Below are 19,493 nucleotides of genomic sequence, written 5' to 3'. Positions count from 1 at the left end.
CTGACAGCTTCCTCCCTGCATTTCTGTTCCCACCTTCACACCTGCTTCCTGCCTGCTGGGGGTGCTGCTGTGCCTGGAGGGGCCCCTGCTCTGCCTGTGCCCCTCCTTCTCCTCCCCTTGCTCCCTCCTTCTCCTCCTCCCCTCCTCTCCCTCCCCTCCTCCTCTCCTCCTCCCCTCCCCCTCCTCCACTCCTCCCCACCCCTCCCCCTCCTCCCCTCCTCCCCCTCCTCCCCCTCCTCCTCTTCCTCTCCTCCTCCCCCTCCTCCTCTCCTCCTCCCCCTCCTCCTCTCCTCCTCCCCTCCTCCTCTCCTCCTCCCCTCCTCCTCTCCTCCCCTCCTCCTCTCCTCCCCCTCCTCCTCTCCTCCCCCTCCTCCTCTCTTCCCCCTCCTCCCCCTCCTCCTCTCCTCCCCTCCTCCTCTCCCCCCTCCTCCTCTCTTCCCCCTCCTCCCCCTCCTCCTCTCCTCCCCTCCTCCTCTCCTCCCCCTCCTCCTCTCTTCCCCCTCCTCCCCCTCCTCCTCTCCTCCCCTCCTCCTCTCCTCCTCCTCCTCCTCTCCTCCCCCTCCTCCCCTCTTCCCCCTCCCCCCTCCTCCCCTCCTCCCCCTCCTCCTCTCCTCCTCCCCCTCCTCCTCTCCTCCCCCTCCTCCTCTCCTCCCCTTCCTCCTCTCCTCCCCCTCCTCCTCTCCTCCCCCTCCTCCCCCTCCTCCTCTCCTCCCCCTCCACCTTCTTCCCCTCCCCCTCCTTCCCTCCTCCCCCTCTCCCTCCTCCCCCTCCTCTCCCTCCTCCCCTCCCCTCCTCCTCTTCCTCCCCCTCCTCCTCCCCCCTCCCCCTCCTCCTCTTTCAGCACCTCCCTCCCCACCTCCTCACATTAGCCACTTCCTCTCAGCTTACTTCATCCACAGCTCATTTGATTAGCACAATGCTCATGAGGCCATTTTGCAGAAATAAGAGATACAAATACAGCTCTTTTAGTTTATCTTATTGCTCAGTTTAAAGATAAATATCCTCCCAATGACATAGTGGGCATATTTGTACCTTTAAATAAAACACTGAAATCTTTTTGATTTTTTATCAATTTAAAGCACTTTTTTAAATTGTGAGATGGAATGTACCTATAGAAAAATACACAGAACATACATGTACACTTTGAAGATTAATTAGGAAGTAAATACATGTGTAACTACCACTCAGTCAGGAAGTACTGCATTGCTAATACCTTAGAGGTACACCCTGACTCCCTCCCCACAAAGTCATCACTATTCTGACTTTGGGATTATAATTTTCTTGCTTTTCTTTATGATAGTTCATATTAAGTGTATATTTCTTAAATAATCAGGTTAGTTTTGCTTGATTTTGAGTTTTAAATAAACGGAATAATACTATGTATATTCTTTTGTCTTGCCTCTTTCACTGAGCATTATGTCTGTGAAATTCACTTTTGTTGTGTGTAGCTGTTGTTTAATTTCACACTTGAATGGTATTTGACTGTAGAAATGCGCACAATTTATTTACCTGTGCTGGTATCCGTGAACATCGGGCTGTTCCCAGATTTGAATGACGCCGTGGTGAATCTTTTGTACATCTCTTCTGGTACATACGTGTAAGACTTTTTCTGCCCATGTGGTGAAGTTACTAGGTCTTGGGGATCTGAGTCTCCACCTTTCTGGACGTGCCCCACTCTCTTCCCCCGTCCTCATCCCTGCCAGCCTTGTGAGTTCTGGCTGGAATAGTCCAATTTCCCGCGTGTCCTACACTGCAGCCTGGGTACTCACGTTTCCCAGCCGACTGACAGGGTCATGGACTGCTAGGCAGCATCTGAACTGCCTGTTCTGGTCTCTTGCCTACTTTGCTGTCGGGCTGTCTGTCTTCTTGCTTGTTTGTCAGAGTTGCTTCCAGGGAGTTTAAAATGTGTTCTCTCCTGCAGGACGACGTGATGATGCCTCAGAGGGTGAGGCTGCAACATGCAGCTGCTGTGCAACACCCAACAAGTGTGAGTACGGATGTTTTTGCATGTTTCTGCTGCATTGTTACACCTTTTGGTAGAACTGCCATTACAGCTTTTTAGATTAAGATTCTTCCTTAGAATAGGAAGAGTCAGTTTGTAATCAGACTGCCCCCTTGGAGAATGATGTGTGCCTGGTGTGTCTGCGCACTCAAGGGTGTTTTCCTTTGAAGGAAAATGTGCTTCTTGTTTTGGGTAGCACTGGTTACTTTCAAATGGGTCCAAAGTATTTTTTTGGTTTGGTTTAGTTTAGTTTGGTTTTATCAGCATTTCAGAAGCTGTGTACCTTGGACATGAAAACACAGGTTGAGAGCTGTAGGGTGTATCAGTTAAAAAAAAAAAATTCCATTAGCTACATAACCTCAGACTACGTTCTCATCTTTAGAATGGCTTCCCCTTTGGCCCCCATGAGCCAGGCTCTCCAGGACCCGTCCTCCTTGGCACTCGCTGGGTGAGAGCTCACTTCCCCCTGCAGGAGTCCCATTTCAGGGAGCGTCTCCCACCCACTTGGACCTGGGGGAGCATCTCGGGCCCATGGATACCTCGCTCCCGTGTGACTCAGGGTGGGGGGTGGCCCAGGCGGTTGAGCCCCAGAGCTGGTGTCTGACCACAGAGCCCACTGCTCAGATCTCTATGCTGGAATTTTAGTAAGAACATCTTTGAATTACTGTGGTGATCACTGGTTTTGAAAGTGGGAAGGAGAAAGGTCTGGAACTGTCTTAAGACATGGTGTCTGATTGCCTGGGAACAGCCTCCAGGTTTTGCTCACTTCTGCTGCGGTGCCATGTCCACCCATGTCCACACACTAAAGCATCTCCAGGCCATGTGCACACGAGCCCCTGGGATCTGATCCCAGGTGTTGGTGGGACCTGAGACTCTGCATTTCTCATGGGCTCCTGGGTGCTGTGTTTGGAGTCCGACTGCCTGGCCACTGGGCCTTCACGAAGGAAAGAGCCTGTCCACGGCACAGGGCTCAGAGAGTGGACCCTGTGAAACGTGTACTGAGTTAAGACAAAGGCTCAAATGTACACTTCCTTCAGATACAGTTTCTCAAGGAGTTTGAAGAATGTTTGTTCACCCAAGATGAATTCTTTCTCTTCCAATAGCCCCTTATTTTGGAGCTCTGAATTTATTAGCCCACTGATTTTCTGCTTCTAGGAAACGTAGCCCCTCATGCTCTGTCTGCAGCTGCCCAGCCCCTGCACACCTGACAGTGACTCGGGACTTGGCTGTCATGTAAACAAACCTACGCACTCTGCCTGAGGGCTCTTGTTGTCTTTTCATGGAATAGGTGATGTTTTACAGCCTTAAGTTTGATGCTGAGGATTCTTATTCTCAGAATTGTAATTGCCCTTATATTGCTTAAATTTAAACATTGTTAATGTTAACATGTCCTTGAAATACACCTGTAAGAAGATAAAAATGGCCTTCGGCTACGTCTTGAGAGGCCACTCCACTGCTCGTCAGGCTGGAGCTTCCAGAAGGCTAGATGTGAGGGAGGTTCAGAAGTGCCCAGCCGCCTCTTTATTGAGAAGTGGCCCTTCACCAAGGTAGCATCATGGGGGCCAATGCACGCCCTGGGTCTGATGGCAGGGGGCTGGTGTCACCTGACTCACCAGGACTGCTAGAATCCTTGGGCCGGTCCCCTAGGGCCCAGAGTCCGTTCTTTGACCAGAAGGTCAGGAGTGGTAGTAACTAGACCAGCCTTCAGGGAGGGGCCCACAGCCTCTTCTCTGGCCCAACAAGCCAGCACTGCCTACCCCAGCACCCGCCCCCAGTGCCCCCAGGTCCACCCACAGCGTCTCACAGGTCTGCTCCTCCCAGCAGACTCCCCTGCTCACTGACCAGGGCCTGGGGAATTGTGTGTGTCCTTGCCCTGAATGGGGCTGGGCTGCAGTATCAGTCCCTTTTGGGGTTGTGCCAGTGCACCACGCCAGCCTGCCTGTGAACCTGCTCTGTCACTGGGTCCTGGGGACCAGCCCCGTGAGGCCCTGGGTGCAGCTGAGGGAGAGGTCAGAGCCATGGGTGGGTGACCCGTGGAGTGGTCTCCATGGCCGTGAGGCCACTCAAGCTCATGCCTTGGTGGTCTGACAGTACCCAGCTCCTGGTGGGCAGTGTGGCCACGTGGTGCCCTGGCCACGCCACCTTGAATGGCCCACAGCTCCATGTCACAGGGTCCTGGGGTCTGTGCTGTGACGGCCCCGCTGGGGCTGCAGGTCTCCACGTCATCGACTGCCACCAGCTTCCTCCAGGACTCTGCAGCCTCAGGGCCCGATGGCAGGCCCGTGCTTCTTCGGGCCCCACTCTTAACTATGGTCAAGGGTGAACAGGACCCCAAGTGGCCCAAGGAGACCTGCCAAGTCCTGTGCCTCTCTCTTCATGGTCCCTCACCTCAGAGGTAGTGTTGCGGTGCCCAGACCTCTGGACCCAAAAGTCTTGCTCATCAGGTGCCACAGGGTGTCCTCAACACGGTGGCCAGCACGATGAAAATGTCCAGCGTGCAGACCACTGAGCAATGTGAAAACAGCAGAAAGGGTCCCAAGTGCTGACACGCCGATGCCGCGTGTGAGCGGGACGTCTGCTTCTGTGAGGGTGACGTCTGCTTCTGCTGGTGGGGACCAGCACCCCCTTCCTTCAAGCCTCCAAGGTGGCCCAGTCTCTGCTTTCTCCCCAGGATGTGATATTGTGTTCAATTTACACTTGAGGCTGGGATGGCCTCCACCTGGCCCTTCTCTTACACTAGCCCCTAATCACAGCCCAGGGAACCCGTGTGAGGCTTGGCTGGGTGCTAAGCCTGTGCTTGGTTACACGTTCAGGAACCTGGAAGTGGCCACTGGTGGGACCTGTGTGCCCATGAGCCCAGTTTATTACCTGACCTGTGGACCCTTACTCCAATGGGTGTGATGGGTCTGGTGTCAGCTGGGCCCTTGTGTCCAGCTGCCTCACATGATCAGTGTCCCCTCCCGGCCTTAGATCCTGCGTCTTCGGTGCATCTCCCCTGCCGTCACAGGTCCATCCTCATGGGTGGGGCCTCTCCTTCAGCTGGTGGGTCTGAGTCTGAGAACTGGCCCAGATCTGGAAATGGTCAGGGGTGATTTTCACAGTTTCCAAGCACTTAGAATATATTCTACATTGAAAAAAGAATCTTGTCTGAAGAATTTTGTAACCAGTGTATACATTGTAGAGAGTGAGATACTTTCAGATACATTGTCCACCCCCGCCCCCTTTTTTGTGTGTGATTGGTTCACATGTGAAGTTACTTTTGGTTGTTCTCCACGTGTAAGTTCAAAGACCTCGAAATCTAGGGATATATAAGGAATTTGGAAAAAATGTAGACAGTGTCAGTTAATCTTAATTAAAACACATTGGCTTGTGCCTGTATAAAGTTCTAGATTACAGCTTTTCTTGCTAACCTTGTATTAAGTGCACTTGATGTTCTGCTCCCAGCGCTGGAGCACCTGTGCCCGCTCCGGCATCCCAGGTTTGCAGTGAGACCAGGGGTTCAGAACAGTCCTGTTGCACCAGAACAAAATCAGCTTTAGAAGGGTTGTTACTGTAGTGCTGGGTTTTTTAAAAGTCATGACCTACAAAAATCTTGATGTGCAGTTGCTGGTTGGTGGTTTTGTTGATTATATCACATTGTTTGGAAAGAATGAAATGCATGCTAAGTATATGTTTGTCCTTGGTCATTACTTCTTGAAGGCCATTTACAAGAAAGCCATTTAATTATGAGGGTGGCAGCTTCCATAAATTGTGCTGCTGCATATCCTCTGCAGAACTTCTGAGATGTTACAAGTTAGGCGTCACCGGTGTAGAATTTCTCCACCCACTTATTAGCATTTTGGAGCAAGGATCCGCCCTGGGACAGGAGTTGGGTGGGGTCAGGGAAGCCGCTGTGTTTGGTCTGGGCCCCTCCCTGGGGGTTCACCTGCGCACGGGCGGAGGTGAGAAGCTCTGCGTTCTCAGGAGTGTGGAGGTGTTGAGGATGACGGTGGGAAGGAGGCGGGGAGCACCTTGCGGAGGTACAGGGCACCCCAGAGCTTTTCCAGCACACGTGGGTGGTCCTTCCCCGTGGCCTCAGGACAGGCTGATGGCAGGACTTCCCTACGTCCCCGATGTGAGTCTCCAGGGGGCTCGGGAGGGGTCCTCAGTGACCTGGCCTGGCTCAGAGTCGGCGACAGGCTCGTGCCCACCATGCCTGGTGGGAATGCAAGGCGGGAAGCAGGAGCTGTGGACCCGTTTCTGCCTTCAGGTGGCGCCAGGGCCATCACCTCATCTCCGCTCAGCGCAGCCTCTTCCTGCCCTGTGAGTGCAGCTGCTGCGGCCTCTGTCCACTGAGTGGCACTGAATTGGTCAGGCTGAGCGTGTGCCCTGGGAGTGGCACAGGCGCTGCAGAGAGGGCACAGCTGTTTGAGGGGCCGGTGAGGGGCTCACGTTGGCACGAGGTTGGGAGGCGGGTGGGTCTGCTGTCAGCATCGAAAGCCCGGCGGACGCTGCGCCACTTCCAGCTCCGTCCTCACCGCACCTTGGAGCGAGCACCGTCCGTGTGCCCAGCGGAGGCCGGGAGAAGTGGGGCGCAGATGGGGGCCTTGCTCAGTCACTCAGGACGGAACCTGGTGCTGGGCCCTGTGGTCTAACTCTGCCTCACAGCGCAAGAGATCGGCTGGGGAGGCCCGTGGTGCCCAGGGGTGGGTTTGCAGGTGGCAGGGCGGGGGGGGGGGCTCTGCGTCCACGGTTGGCCCTGACAGAGCCTGGGGGGTGGGACGTGCTGCCGGCCAGGCATGGGTCTCTGGGAGTGCTTGGTATTTGGAAGGTGGGTGTGAGGCAGGAGGAGGAGAGGGTGATGGGCGGAGCTGCGGGGAGGCTGCAGGGGCCCTGCTGAAGACGGACCCGGTCCAGAGTAACGGGCTGGAGCAGGATGCCCAGGAGATATGAGCCGATGAGGGCAGCTCATGTCCTACCGTCTGGAGGAGTCTCTCAGGTTAAAAATCACAGTGACAGAGCTTGTGTTCCTCCACATCTGCCCCACGTTGATGTGACCGCCACACGTGAAAAACACACGTCTGTGCATTTAGGTTTTGTGGAGCGTGGCCTCCACACACCCCAGCCACATCTGACATGTACCGTTCCAGACGAGTAAGCACAGGTGAGCCTCTCAGGAACTAGCAGGTGTTTGAATGGCCCTGTTTCCTAGTGGCAGTTGTTGTCCAGGTAAGTAGAAGTTGATCGATAAGTAAAGTTATTTTTTTTTTAATTTATTTTTTTTTTGCGGTACGCGGGCCTCTCACTCTTGTGGCCTCTCCCGTTGCGGAGCACAGGCTCCGGACACGCAGGCTCAGCGGCCATGGCTCACGGGCCCAGCCGCTCTGTGGCATATGGGATCTTCCCGGACCGGGGCATGACCCCGTGTCCCCTGCATCGGCAGGCGGACTCTCACCCACTGCGCCACCAGGGAAGCCCGTAAAGTTATTTTTTAGAAAAGATTTTTGATGACAAGAAGCATTTGGGAGTATGAAATAAGGAAAATAGTTAATCTAACTTAAAATATTAAAACATTGCTTCCATTCCTAAATATATCCACTTTAAGTATTTTAAGGATTGGGGGCTTCCCTGGTGGCGCAGTGGTTGAGAGTCCGCCTGCGGATGCAGGGGACACGGGTTCGTGCCCCCGTCTGGGAAGATCCCACATGCCACGGAGCGGCTGGGCCTGTGAGCCATGGCCGCTGAGCCTGCGCGTCCGGAGCCTGTGGAGCCTGTGCTCCGCAATGGGAGAGGCCACAACAGCGAGAGGCCCGCATACCGCAAAAAAAAAGAAAAAAAAAAAGAAAAAAAAAGGATTGGGTCCATAAGACAATTAGGAGTTCTTAATGAAATCTAATTTTAATTTATATTTTATATTTTAGTAATCTTTATGCATAAATATAAATTAGGAACTAATTTCATAAGTATAGCTAATTGATAAAATTATAGCCTTACATTTCTCTTCCCCCCCCCTTTTTTTTTTTCATCTTCAGACCATGGTTCTGAAAGCCCTGCTTAGAGGAACCCTCTAGCAACACCATGAGGATGGTGGGTGGGGAGGGTGGGCTGCCTTCCTCTCAGAATTTGTGTTGCCGGGTCCCGGGTTCATTTTATAACTTCCCTACTTGAGTTTGCTGTGTGGGTGTGCGGTTACAGTTCTCATTCCCATTAAGAACTGAGGTTAGTGAAGTTTAAAAAATTCAGTTTCTGAATAAGATCTTGCAAATGGATGCTGATCCCAGCAACGTCCAAGCCAAGACACCCCGGAATGGCACACCTCCTAACACGGCCACACTCTTGTCCCTTCCCTGCCCCGCTGGTTTTCTCTGTTGTCTTTTCTATTTTATTGACTTTTGCTTTTTTTTTTTTTTTTTTGCGGTACGCGGGCCTCTCACTGCTGTGACCTCTCCCGTGGCGGAGCACAGGCTCTGGACGCGCAGGCTCAGCGGCCATGGCTCACGGGCCCAGCCGCTCCGCGGCACGCAGGATCCCCCCGGACCGGGGCACGAACCCGTGTCCCCCGCATCGGCAGGCAGACTCTCAACCACTGCGCCACCAGGGAAGCCCTGACTTTTGCTTTTCATTACTTTGTTCCTTCTGCATTGCATGTAATTGGTTTTCATCTCCCGGCTTGTGTTTTGTCTGGAGCCTCTTTCCTCCTGGTTTCCTATTTCCTACCTTTTGGTTTTGTTTTGGTTTATGATTCCATTTTATCTGCACTATTGCTTTATCAGCTATCCCTCTTTGTTTCAATATTTTTCAGTGGTTGGCCTAGGGTCTGCAATGTGCATCTTATCCCTCACATGCTACTTTAAATAAATGGCACTTTTGTTAATAAATAAATGGCATTTAAATAGCACCATCTCACATGGAGCATAAGAAGATTACAAAATCACATCCTGTCACACAGTTTATGCTGTAAACTCCACAGTGTTTGCTTTTATTTTTACCAAAGTCAATTATCTTATAAAGAAGCTGCACATGGGAAAATGTCTCCTGCTTTTACACATCTGTTTACCGTCATTGCCACTTGCCATTCCTTGGTATAGATCAGGTTGTTTCCTTCTCCCCAGAGAGCTTCCTTCATCGTTTTTTGTAATTTAGGTCTTCTTGTGATGAATAATTTTGGCTTTTGTTTTTCTGAAAAAGTATTTCTTTTGCTTTAATTTTTGAAAATTATAGTACTTGGCTAATGAATTCTACGTTGAAGTCATTCTTTCTTTAAAGACGTCTCTCCCTTGTCTAGTTTCCTTTGCTTCTGCGGAGAAGTCTGCTGTCATCCTTATATCCTGTTCTCTGTGTGTAATAGGTGTTTTTCTCTGACTCCTTTTAAGATCTTCTGCTTAATACTGGTTTTCAGCAATTTGATTATTATGTACAAGGATGAGGTTTTTTTTTTTTAAAGATTGGCTCTGCTGGGGCTTTGTTGAAGTTCTGGGATCTGTGGTTGTATAGCCTACATCAAATTTGGAAAAATTTTGACCATTATTTCTTCAAGAATTTTTTCAGTCTCCCACTCTTTGGGTTCATTCAGCCTTTGTCTGTTGAGCACCGACTGTGTACAAGGTACCGTGCTGGCCTGGGGTCCACAGTGGTCTGGCATGAGGGCAGGGCAGACAGCACAGGAGAGGAGCTCGGCATCCCACTGCAGGTGCCTCTTTTTATGGTTTGCCTTTGTCTGCCCTGTGGTCCAGACCAGCGTTCTTTTAAAAAATGTTAAGGCAAACAAAATATCCTCACTTTTGTTCTTTGTAGACCAGCACTCACAGTGTTTAAAGCCTCAAAGAACAGCCAGCCCCCAAAGCTCCAGCTTCATTTCGTGTTCACCTAATCCTCCTTCTCCACATGAGACCCCACCCAGTGTGGTTCAGCCTTCATCAGAGGCGGAGAATGGAGGAGGTGGTTTGGGGAGGGGGCTCAGGCACTCACCATGGAAATAGCACAAGTCAGCTCATGTCCTAGAAAGACCACGTCTGCCGCCCCTCACGGTCTGGCTGGAAGTGTGGCTTTCGGCGCTGGCTGGACTGGGCTGCACTCTGCTGGTCTGCCGTCCCCAGCAGCTGTTCATGACGCAGCAGTCACGGGGCCAGGGCCTGGGTGTTTGTATAGAAGTTAAGCCTCTTCATCTTCATGTTTGGGAATACTTTTGAAACAGGATTTCTACCTCACAGCTTTGATCCACATTTTTGTTTTTTGACTCAAAATCTTTCCTGTTCAGCAATCGAATGCAAGACAGTGTCAACAAGGCCAGAAAACAGATGGAATAGACAGTTTTAAAAAAATACGCTTCGGTCAGATCAGGTGTGGTACCTCGCAACTGGGCAAGGTGATCGATCATTCAAGGGCTGTTCTAATTTACAGCTGAATTTTGTATGTGTTTTTAAGAGAAATATATGAATTCAGCCGTATGTAAAAAGAATACAGACCTATGGCCAAGTGTGTTTTATCCCAATCAGGAAATGGATGAAAGACATGAAAGATGCTTCCCTGGAAGGTCAGGCAGATGAGAAATTAGCCCCTGGAAGGAGATTCAGCCTTTTGAGCCATCGGGGGTGCATGTTACAACCACGACAAGGTACCACACACACGTTTCGGAAAAGCCAGAATAAAACACATGGCAAGGATGCAGGGAAACTGGTCACACACGCTGCCGTGGGGATGGAAGTGGTGCAGCTGCTTGGGAAAACAGCAGTTTCTTTAAAAATTAAACATGAAACTACCATACGACCCACAGTCACGCTCCTGGGTGTTTATCCCAGAGAAACGAAGACTTAACATTCACACAAAAACCCCTGTGTGAGTGTTTGCAGCAGACTAATAGTAATAGCTTCAAACTGGAAACAGCCTAGGTGTCCTGTAGAGGGTTAAGCTGTGGAGTATTTTTCAGCCAAAAAAGGAACAAATCTCCAGGGAATCACCAAGTGAAAAAGCCAATCTTGAAAGGCAACACACAATGTGACTGCATTTATGCAATGTTCTTGAAAAGACAGAATTACAGCACTGCAGTAGCAGGTTCACGGCTGTGAGCTGGGTCGGGGGGTGGGGGGGAGGCGCAGCTATAAAGGCACCACGAGGGCTTCTCTGGTGGCGCAGTGGTTGAGAGTCCGCCTGCCGATGCAGGGGACACAGGTTCGTGCCCCGGTCCGGGAAGATCCCACATGCCGCGAAGCGGCTGGGCCTGTGAGCCGTGGCTGCTGAGCCTGCGCATCCAGAGCCTGTGCTCCGCAACGGGAGAGGCCACAACAGTGAGAGGCCCGCGTACAGCAAAAAAAAAAAAAAAACCCACAACAAACAAGGACCTACTGTATAGCACTGGGAACTCTACTCAATATTCTGTAATAACCTATATGGGAAAAGAATCTAAAAAAGAATGGATATATGTATAACTGAATCACTAAAAACAAAACAAACAAAAAACAACCACACAACAAAATTCAAGCAAAGCAAGCAAAAACCTTCTCAAAACTCTTCAGTAGCATAACTGCATTGATATAAATTAATCATCATGTGTACGTGCTGTGTATATTAGAGCAAGATTTAAGAAACTCATATATCGTGGGGTGACTTTTGATAGTTTTTCAGTAAGATGACTTGGGCAGTGATGTAGGTTTGCCGACCACTCTGACCTTCCTCACCGTGTTCCTCGGTGGTCAGGGAAGTGGAGAAGGCACAGCCAGGGGATTGGAGGTTAGTGTCGTTTCCCCGAGGCCAGCCAGCCTTTGAGAGCCTTACAGGACCCTCACCAAGGGGCAGGCTCTCTGCTGCCACGGGCACCCCGGCTGCCCTCCCCCAGCCAGAAAGGAGGAGAAAGGCCCCCTCCTGCTGCTGCGAGGGGTCCCTCCCTCAGAAACCAGCCCGTTCCCTGCCTCTGAGCCCTGGGGCTGCTGGTGTCTGAGCATCAGGACCCCTGATATCTGAGGCAGGAGCCAGCCTCTCTCCAAACCTGCCTCACCGACCAAAGAGCCGGACCTTGTTACCTCTGAGCAGTCTTAGAGATGTGTAAACGCGCTGCAAGCAGATACCCCAGCAGAACGTGCACGGGGGCTTCCCTAGGTGCTGGGGCACTGTCAGACAGCAGGACAGGGCTGCTGGGGGTCAGCGTGCAGAGCTGGGTATGCAGAGAGGGGATCGTGTCCATGGCCAGGAGGAGGCAGGGCCGGGTTCCAGGGCCAAGGGCGGAAGGAGGTGGTGATGCAGGGTACGGAAGAGGATTTAGAGGGCAGCTAGCGCACATTCTTCCTGGGATGGGGTGTGCCCGTCTGGTGGCGTCGTGGGGCGGGGGGCCGCTGTGGCAGCCTAGACAGAGGGAGGCGGCTGGGGAAGTGAGCTCTTAGGGCTGTGACTCTTGTTTATTTAGAGGCTGGAAGGAGAAAGTTATTGAGAAACGGGGCTGTTCCAGTGGCTGCAGTGGATTTATTTTAAGTCCTGTTTGTTATTGTTTCACAGATTATCGGTTGCCAAGTGAGGAGGGAGCCCCCCAACTCCACCGAACGATACACACGGTGGATCAACCAGCTGGCGCCCGACCAGCTGCTCACCCAGGTACGCCTGCTGTCTGCAGTTGGCCCAAGCCTCCCCAAAAGGGACTTTTCATGCTCTTAGCACCTGTGTCTGCCTGCCTCCTGGGTGCGAGGCACAGTCCAGGTAGGCGCTCCCTGGAGAAGGGAGACAGCGTTTCAGAGGAGCCCGGCCTGGGGAGGAGCCGGAGCCAGAGGGCAGGTGTGGAGGGCCCGGCTGGAGACCTGGGAGCAGGGCACCCACAGGCCAGCCTCGTAGGCTGAGGTGGACGGATTCAGAGGGCAGGAGGCCGGGGCTCGGGCAGCGCCGAGCTGCTGCAGGGGTGAGGTGTCCAGGAAAGGCCTGAGTGTCTGGCGGGGTGGGGCCATCCCCAAGCAGGGCAGCTGGAGGGGGGCCGGGTCTGGGGGAATGAGCTGAGTTGCACCGTCTGGGTGGAGCTGGTCAGCAGACATCGGGAGCCCTCGGAGCTAGAAGAGGGCGTGGGCTGAAATCAGACTAGAAGCCACCACGAGCGGAGCCACGGCCTGGAGGAGGAGGCCAGGAAGAGGTTCTCGGTCTCAGCTGTGGGGTCCTGAAATCCATGGGACCGGGTGGGTCCACGACCGTGTGTTGATGAGGTGTTGAGTGAGGACAAGAACCAAAGATTCTCTGTTCATCCACCTTTGAAAACAAGCCACTGCCTCAGCGTGCCAGCAGCCACTTAATGCTCCATAGCAAATCACCCCAAAAGAGAGACTTAAAACAGCCCCGGCTCTTGGGGGTGGGCCCAGCCCTGGTGCCCCGCCGATGGCAGATGCTCCAGACTCTTCCTCCTGCTGGACGAGCTGCTCCCAGGACTCACCCCGCCTGCCACCCCACCCAAGACCGGAGAAATGTGCTCTTCAGGGTGGGGGCCCCAGTCAGAGGGGGAGGAGTGGGGAGCAGCCCCCAAAGCCCAACCAGAAAGTAGCTCTAGAAGGCCTGGAAACATTCTCCCCTCCGTGAGGTGCTGGGGTCTGTCCCACGTTGCGATTTCCTGTGATCCTGCCGTATAAGGAAGTGCTTTTTTCTAAACTCTTTTGAAAACTGAAATCTTGGTATAATGGAATGATTTATAATGATAATCAGCTTCTGAAATAAGAGCTGCTTGTGATTATGGCATCAGGTGTTCTGTTCGCTGAACTCAAAGAGACGCAGAAGAAACCCTGAGAGTTTCCTCTTGTGGGGCCGTTTCACATGCTTCTTTGGATAATCCAAGATTATTTACCCTTTCCTCTTCAGTGTTGGGTTTGCCAGTTGCTTCTGTTATCAAAATGACTTCACCAGCTTTTAAGTTCTATGCCGTTCAGGCTGGTCCGCACACAAAAAAAGCACTTTTGCATTTGGATTTACTTTTCCCATTTTGAGATGAATATTCCAGTAATGGCCTAATAGCTACAGGTGGTGCACTAATAACAGGTAATAATAATAGGTGCACTAGTAACGAGTGCGGGCAGTGAGGGCGCTGGGGAGGCTCAGTCACTGCTGCTCCCCCAGCCGTGAGGAAAGGAGAAGTGCCGGTGTATGTGGCCCATGTGGCCTCCTCGGAGCTGGCAGGGTCTTAGAGGGTCTGTGAGTAAGTGTAGAGGTGGCTGCGTGAGAGAAACTGCTGAGCTGGCTTCTGCCATGTGCTGGATTTTCTGGGAGAACGTGAGTCACGCAGAAACTGTGTGACTGAACACTGAAGGAATAATTTACATGCAGCACATTCTCAGCCAGAAATACGAGTTCTGAGCCGAGGGCAGACTTAACTGTTTACTGTTAAGCATCATAGAAATAATTAAGGTAGGGTCTTGCTAAACAGTGTTTTTCTTTAGCAAGTTAGGGTAAATTAAAGTATAAAGTTTCTCAAAGTGAAAGAAGATATCTCTTATTTAAGCCATTTCTCAACTGTTACAGTCATAGAAATCACCAGCACTCTGTGGGGTCTTTGTTCATAGTCTAAACTGAGTCACATCTGTGAGGTGGAGTGCAGCGTAATTCGGTTTGATATTTGTGTGTCTACTTGAATGTCTGATTAGATACCCACCATGCGCAAAGTTGAATCAGAGTACTGTAAAATTAACACTCTGCTAATTCCAAGTAAACCAAGAGGTGGAAAGTTGTCTGGACAAATGGCCTGGAGCCTGTGCCAGCCTGAAAATGCACCTGTTTTAGGCAGGGCCCACTTTACACCTTAAGCGAGGGGCTGTTCCGAAGGGACCTGTATCTCTTGGATGGGGATGGGGGGCAAGGGGAGGCAAGGCCAGACCCCACCTCCGCCTCAGAGGCTGCCCCTGGGGGCTCCCGGCAGCTCCAAGGAGGGGTTGGGGGCCCTGGCAGCCTGCCTGGTTAGCTGGGTCCTTACCGAGGCCAATGAGCCCAGCCCTGGCTGCCTGGAGTACGTGCTCAGGTTCACAGCGGAAGGAAGACAGCAGGAGTGGGTGAGGCGCCCCCTTCAGCCCAGCCCCACCTGGTCCTTGTCCTCCACGCCTGCTCCCAGCTGCCCTTGCACCCCTCTCCAGGATCCGTGCTTCCTTGGTGTCTTAGTCTGCTTGGGCTGCCATAACAAATGCAACAGACAGCTATTTCTTGCAGTCTGGGGGCTGGAAGTTCGAGATCAAGGTGCCAGCAGGTGGTTCCTCCTGAGGCCTCTCTCTTGGGCAAGTAGATGGTCGTCTCCACCCCGAGTCCTCACAGGGCCTTTCCTCTGTGAGCTCACTCACTCCCGGTGACTCGTGGATCATGGCTCCACCCTTATGACCTCATTTAACCTGAATTACCTCTTTAAAGGCTTCATCTCCAAATGCAGTCACATGGGGGGTTAGGGCTGCAGTGGGCTTTGGGGGACACAGTTTGGTCCATAGCATTTGGACACCCTCTTTGGCTCCTCCACAGCCCCTGGTGGTCCCCCTTGGTCTGTGTCCCCTGCCCCTGGGCCCACAGGACACAGTGGTATGTGGACAGGGCTGCAGCGAAGAGAACAGCCCCCCTTCCTGTACAGCCTCTCCTTCGTGGCCCCATGCGTTCCACAGGGAGGGTGTCACCCAGCTTTCATCTGCCCGCAGCGTCTGAACAGCTTGGCATGAACGTAAATGGGAAAAATTTACAACCCACCTGCCAGCACGAATGCACAGACTCTCACTTTATCCAAGGATTCTAGACAAGCAAAATTTCTAGATAATTAAAGGTTACCTCTGTACGTACAGACTCTTTACCTAAACCAGCACTCCCCAAACTTGTTGGATCATAAAATAGCTCAAAAACTTGAAAACAATGCAGATCCCTCTTCTACGCCCGTAGAGTTTCTGATTTAGTGGCTCTGGAAATGTGCATTTTTAACACGTGCCTGAATTTTTTTTTTTTTTCCTGCAGTACGCGGGCCTCTCACTGTTGTGGCCTCTCCCGTTGCGGAGCACAGGCTCCGGACGTGCAGGCTCAGTGGCCATGGCTCATGGGCCCGGCCGCTCTGCAGCATGTGGGATCTTCCCGGACCGGGGCACGAACCCGTGTCCGCTGCATCGGCAGGCGGACTCCCAACCACTGCGCCACCAGGGAAGCCCCCTAATGGCAGTTTTTTATGTGCTTATTCACCATCCACTAAGCGTCTGTTCTGATCTTTTGCCCATTTTCTTATTGGATTGCTTGTTTTCTTGCTATTGAGTTTGAGTTTCCTTTTGGACAGAAGTCCCTTGTTAGGTGTGTTTGCAAGTCTTTTCTCCTTATCTATGGCTTTTCTTTCATCTACTTAGCAAGAGTCTTTCACAGAGCCAAAGTTTTTAATTTTGGTGATGTCCAACTCATCTATTTTTTAAATAGATTGTGCTTTGGGTATCAATGTCTAAGGATGCTTTATGGAACTATAGGTCACAAAGATTTTCTCCTAAAGTTTTATAGTTTTACGTTTTACATTTAGACCTATGATTCATTTTAAGTTGGTTTTTGCATAAGGAGCGAGGTTTGGATCAAGGCTCTTTTTTTTTCTTTCTTTTTTTCTTTTGCTTACAAATGTCCAAGTGTTTCCACACCATTTTTGTTGAGAATACTACCTTCCTTTATTGCTTTTGGCCTTTGTCAAAAATCAGTCAGCCGTGCTCGTGTGGGTGTGTTTCTGGGCCATTCTGTTGCACTGATCTGTGTGTCACTCCATGGCTACACTCTCCTGGTCACTGTAGCTGTGGAGGAAGTTTGAAATCAGTGTGGTTCCTCCAACTTCATTCTTCTTTTTCAAAATTATTTTTGCTATTCTAGTTCCTTTGCCTTTTCAAATACTGAGCAGTTCTTCAGTTCTGAGCAGACACTGACTGGGTGTCCTAAAAAACTCAGTTCTGACTCCACCTGCCTGGAGACGGCGTCAAATCCCACAGATTAAGGGCTCAGTCCTACAAGACTGCCTCACTTCAGCCCAATCACAAGTCCGGGTCGTCACCTGTGCTTCCACCTGACTGGCTATAAATCAGGGTTCCCACGATCCCCTCCTCTGTCAATTAATTTGCTTGAGCCATTCACAGAACTCAGAGAAACATTCACTTATGTTTACAGTTTACTGTCGTGGATATGATGAAGAATACAGGTGAACAGGTGCGTAGAGTGGGGTTCCAGAAGCGTCTTGAGAACAAGAGCTTCTGTCCCCATAGAACATGAAGATCCACCCACATTTCACGGATGGTGGCCTCTGGGTGGGGACCTTGCCTGTGTCACCCCTGTCACCCCTCCCTAACCACCATGACTTTCTGGGACAGTGGTCCTCCTTCATTCTGTTGCCCAACCTGAGGCAGGTTCCGCTCGGGTCTAGCTCTAACCTGCATTCACACTGAGAAGGGGCCCCTGAGAAACTGGTGCCCAGCTCTTGCTGATTTGACACAGCACAGTCCAGCATAGTGAGATTTCCTTTTAGGTGGAGGAGAGTAAATTAGCTCAGAGTAATTTGGAAAAATTTGCTAGAACCAAAGATGTGGGCTGCCAGATGAAAAGGACCCTTGGGTATCTTGCCCAGGGTATGAGAGAAGACCCTGCCCAGGATTTAAAGCCCTTGGGCAGTTCAGAGAGAAGAACAGCAGGAACAAATGTGGTCTTGGATTTCTCAACAATTGCAGTGGAATCTGTAAGACACTGGGACACAAGTTTCAGAATTCTCACAGAAATGGTTTTGAATGTTGAATTCCATGCCTAACGAAATTGTCAATCGTGTGAAAATATAACAAGGACTTTTTCATATAGGGATTCAAAATATTTGTCTCTTACAAAAGCTTTCTCAGAAATTTACTGGAAGACATTCCATAAAATTAAGAAGCAAATTGAAGAGGAGGAAGATGTGAGGTCTAGGAAGCAGGTCTCCAACCTGGGAGGGAGGCCAGAAGCAGCCCAGGAAGGAGTGGGGAGATGGAACAAGTGCTTTACACACAAGGAGCACAGGCCTCCTTTTTCTTAAGTTATAGAAACACTCAATTAGGGAGCAAGGAAAACAGCGGAGAGGCCTCTGTGTACAATGGGATGTGACGGGCGACCACACTCAACCAGCTCCTAGTGCTTGAATGAAGCCGCAACAGCAGAGGAGCAGAAAGGCACGGAGAAGAGCAGAGAAATAGAAGCTCACATCAGCTGAGACAGAGGAAGTTCTGGGCAGATAACCTCTCACAATGAGAAGACAGAGAAGTGCAGCAGCGGGAAATACCAGACGCTCATGTTTTCATTCTAATCCAGTACCTGCGACATTCCGACTGCGTGCTTCATCCCCTCGTCTCCGTCTCCCGAGGCCACTGGGCTCGCCCTGGGTACCGAGAGGGCCATGTCCAGCCCGGCTGAAGGACACTCGTGTGTGTGTTTGATGTTCTGGTTGTTCACGGAGGGGACCAAGCCCCCCGTGACCCTGCTCACCCCTCCCCTAACGAGCAGCCCCTGACCATCTCCTCTGTACTTGCCATTCCACATACATTTTCTTTAAAAAATAGGAAAAGGATAACTTTTTTAAAAGTCGAAACGTTTCAGGGCTCCAAAAATGCAGAGACTACGCCTCCCCCTTTGCCGCAGTGCGTGCCCTTGGATGACCCCCTCGCTGCGCGGTCTCGTGCGCAGCCCAGCCCCTCGTCCCTTCCTGGACAGTGTATCCAAGACCCCCCACTTCAGGTTCTGCTGCTCGAGCCCGTGAAGGTCCCCACTGTGCGTGCTGGGTCCGGAGGCTGCGCGATGTTCCTCACTCACGTGAGACCCCAGGGCCCTCAGGGCAGCTGCAGCCTCGTTCCTCTGCTTATACCCTGAGGCAGTCACCCCCGCAGCCCGCAGCTCCACTCTGGGACATCAGTCTTGGTCAGCCGCACCACCTCCCTGCTTCCCAACCCGCCCACGGCCTCCCCAGAGCGGGCTGCCAGAAGTGCCGACCTTGGTGATCTGCGTGGGAGCCACACGCTCCTTCTCTGTTGACGAGGACCCAGGAGAAGCAGGAGAGTTTGATAGGCTGCTCTTGAGTGGCTGAGAGCCAGGGCAGGGACGCAGGTGTCCCCCACCCACCCCTGGGGGCAACAGGGCAGAGGCTCACCCTGTGCAGTCGGAGCCACGGGGGAGCAGGGGCCAGCTAGCCCAGGAGGCTCTCATGAGGTCCAGGGCTCAGGCCACACTGCAGGTCAACAGCGCCCTGGTGAGAAAGCACTGGTGTCCTGCTCCCCGGGTCCCTGCTGGAGTGGGCGCCCCCCTCCCAGCCCCCCTCAGGTTGCTGCCCCAGAGGCCCTGGCCTCTGTCTCCCCTCCAGCCAGCGCTCAGTTTCATTGTTGATAAAATGCAAGGGTTCAGCAGCTACAACCAGACTCCAGGGCTAACCATCTGTGTGACCCATGCATTTGAAGATATTTAGCAAAAATAAGTGAAGGTAACTTCGGCCGATTGAGAAGGCAGGCCATGAGGTGGAATCACGGGTTCTTTCCTGCCCGTGGGACCGGGCCTCCCACGTGCCCCTGACCCCACT

At 52.0% G+C, this 19,493-nt stretch overlaps 1 protein-coding gene across 3 annotated transcripts in view; it reads left to right on the top strand.

Annotated features, from left to right (window-relative positions):
- Positions 1-19,493, top strand: part of B3GNTL1 (UDP-GlcNAc:betaGal beta-1,3-N-acetylglucosaminyltransferase like 1) — a 118,215-nt gene that overhangs the window by 51,420 nt on the left and 47,302 nt on the right. For all 3 annotated transcript variants that reach the window (XM_081220637.1, XM_081220638.1, XM_081220639.1), the window contains 2 exons: positions 1,922-1,987; positions 12,467-12,562. In XM_081220637.1, coding sequence (XP_081076763.1) covers positions 1,922-1,987; positions 12,467-12,562 — 162 coding nt within the window. The remainder of the gene's footprint in view (positions 1-1,921; positions 1,988-12,466; positions 12,563-19,493) is intronic.

This window comes from Mesoplodon bidens (genome assembly GCF_964165515.1).
Source record: "Mesoplodon bidens genome assembly, chromosome: 19".
NCBI lineage: Eukaryota > Metazoa > Chordata > Mammalia > Artiodactyla > Ziphiidae > Mesoplodon > Mesoplodon bidens.
Note: the sequence above shows the minus strand (reverse complement) of the source record. Positions and strands in the feature narration are given on the sequence as shown.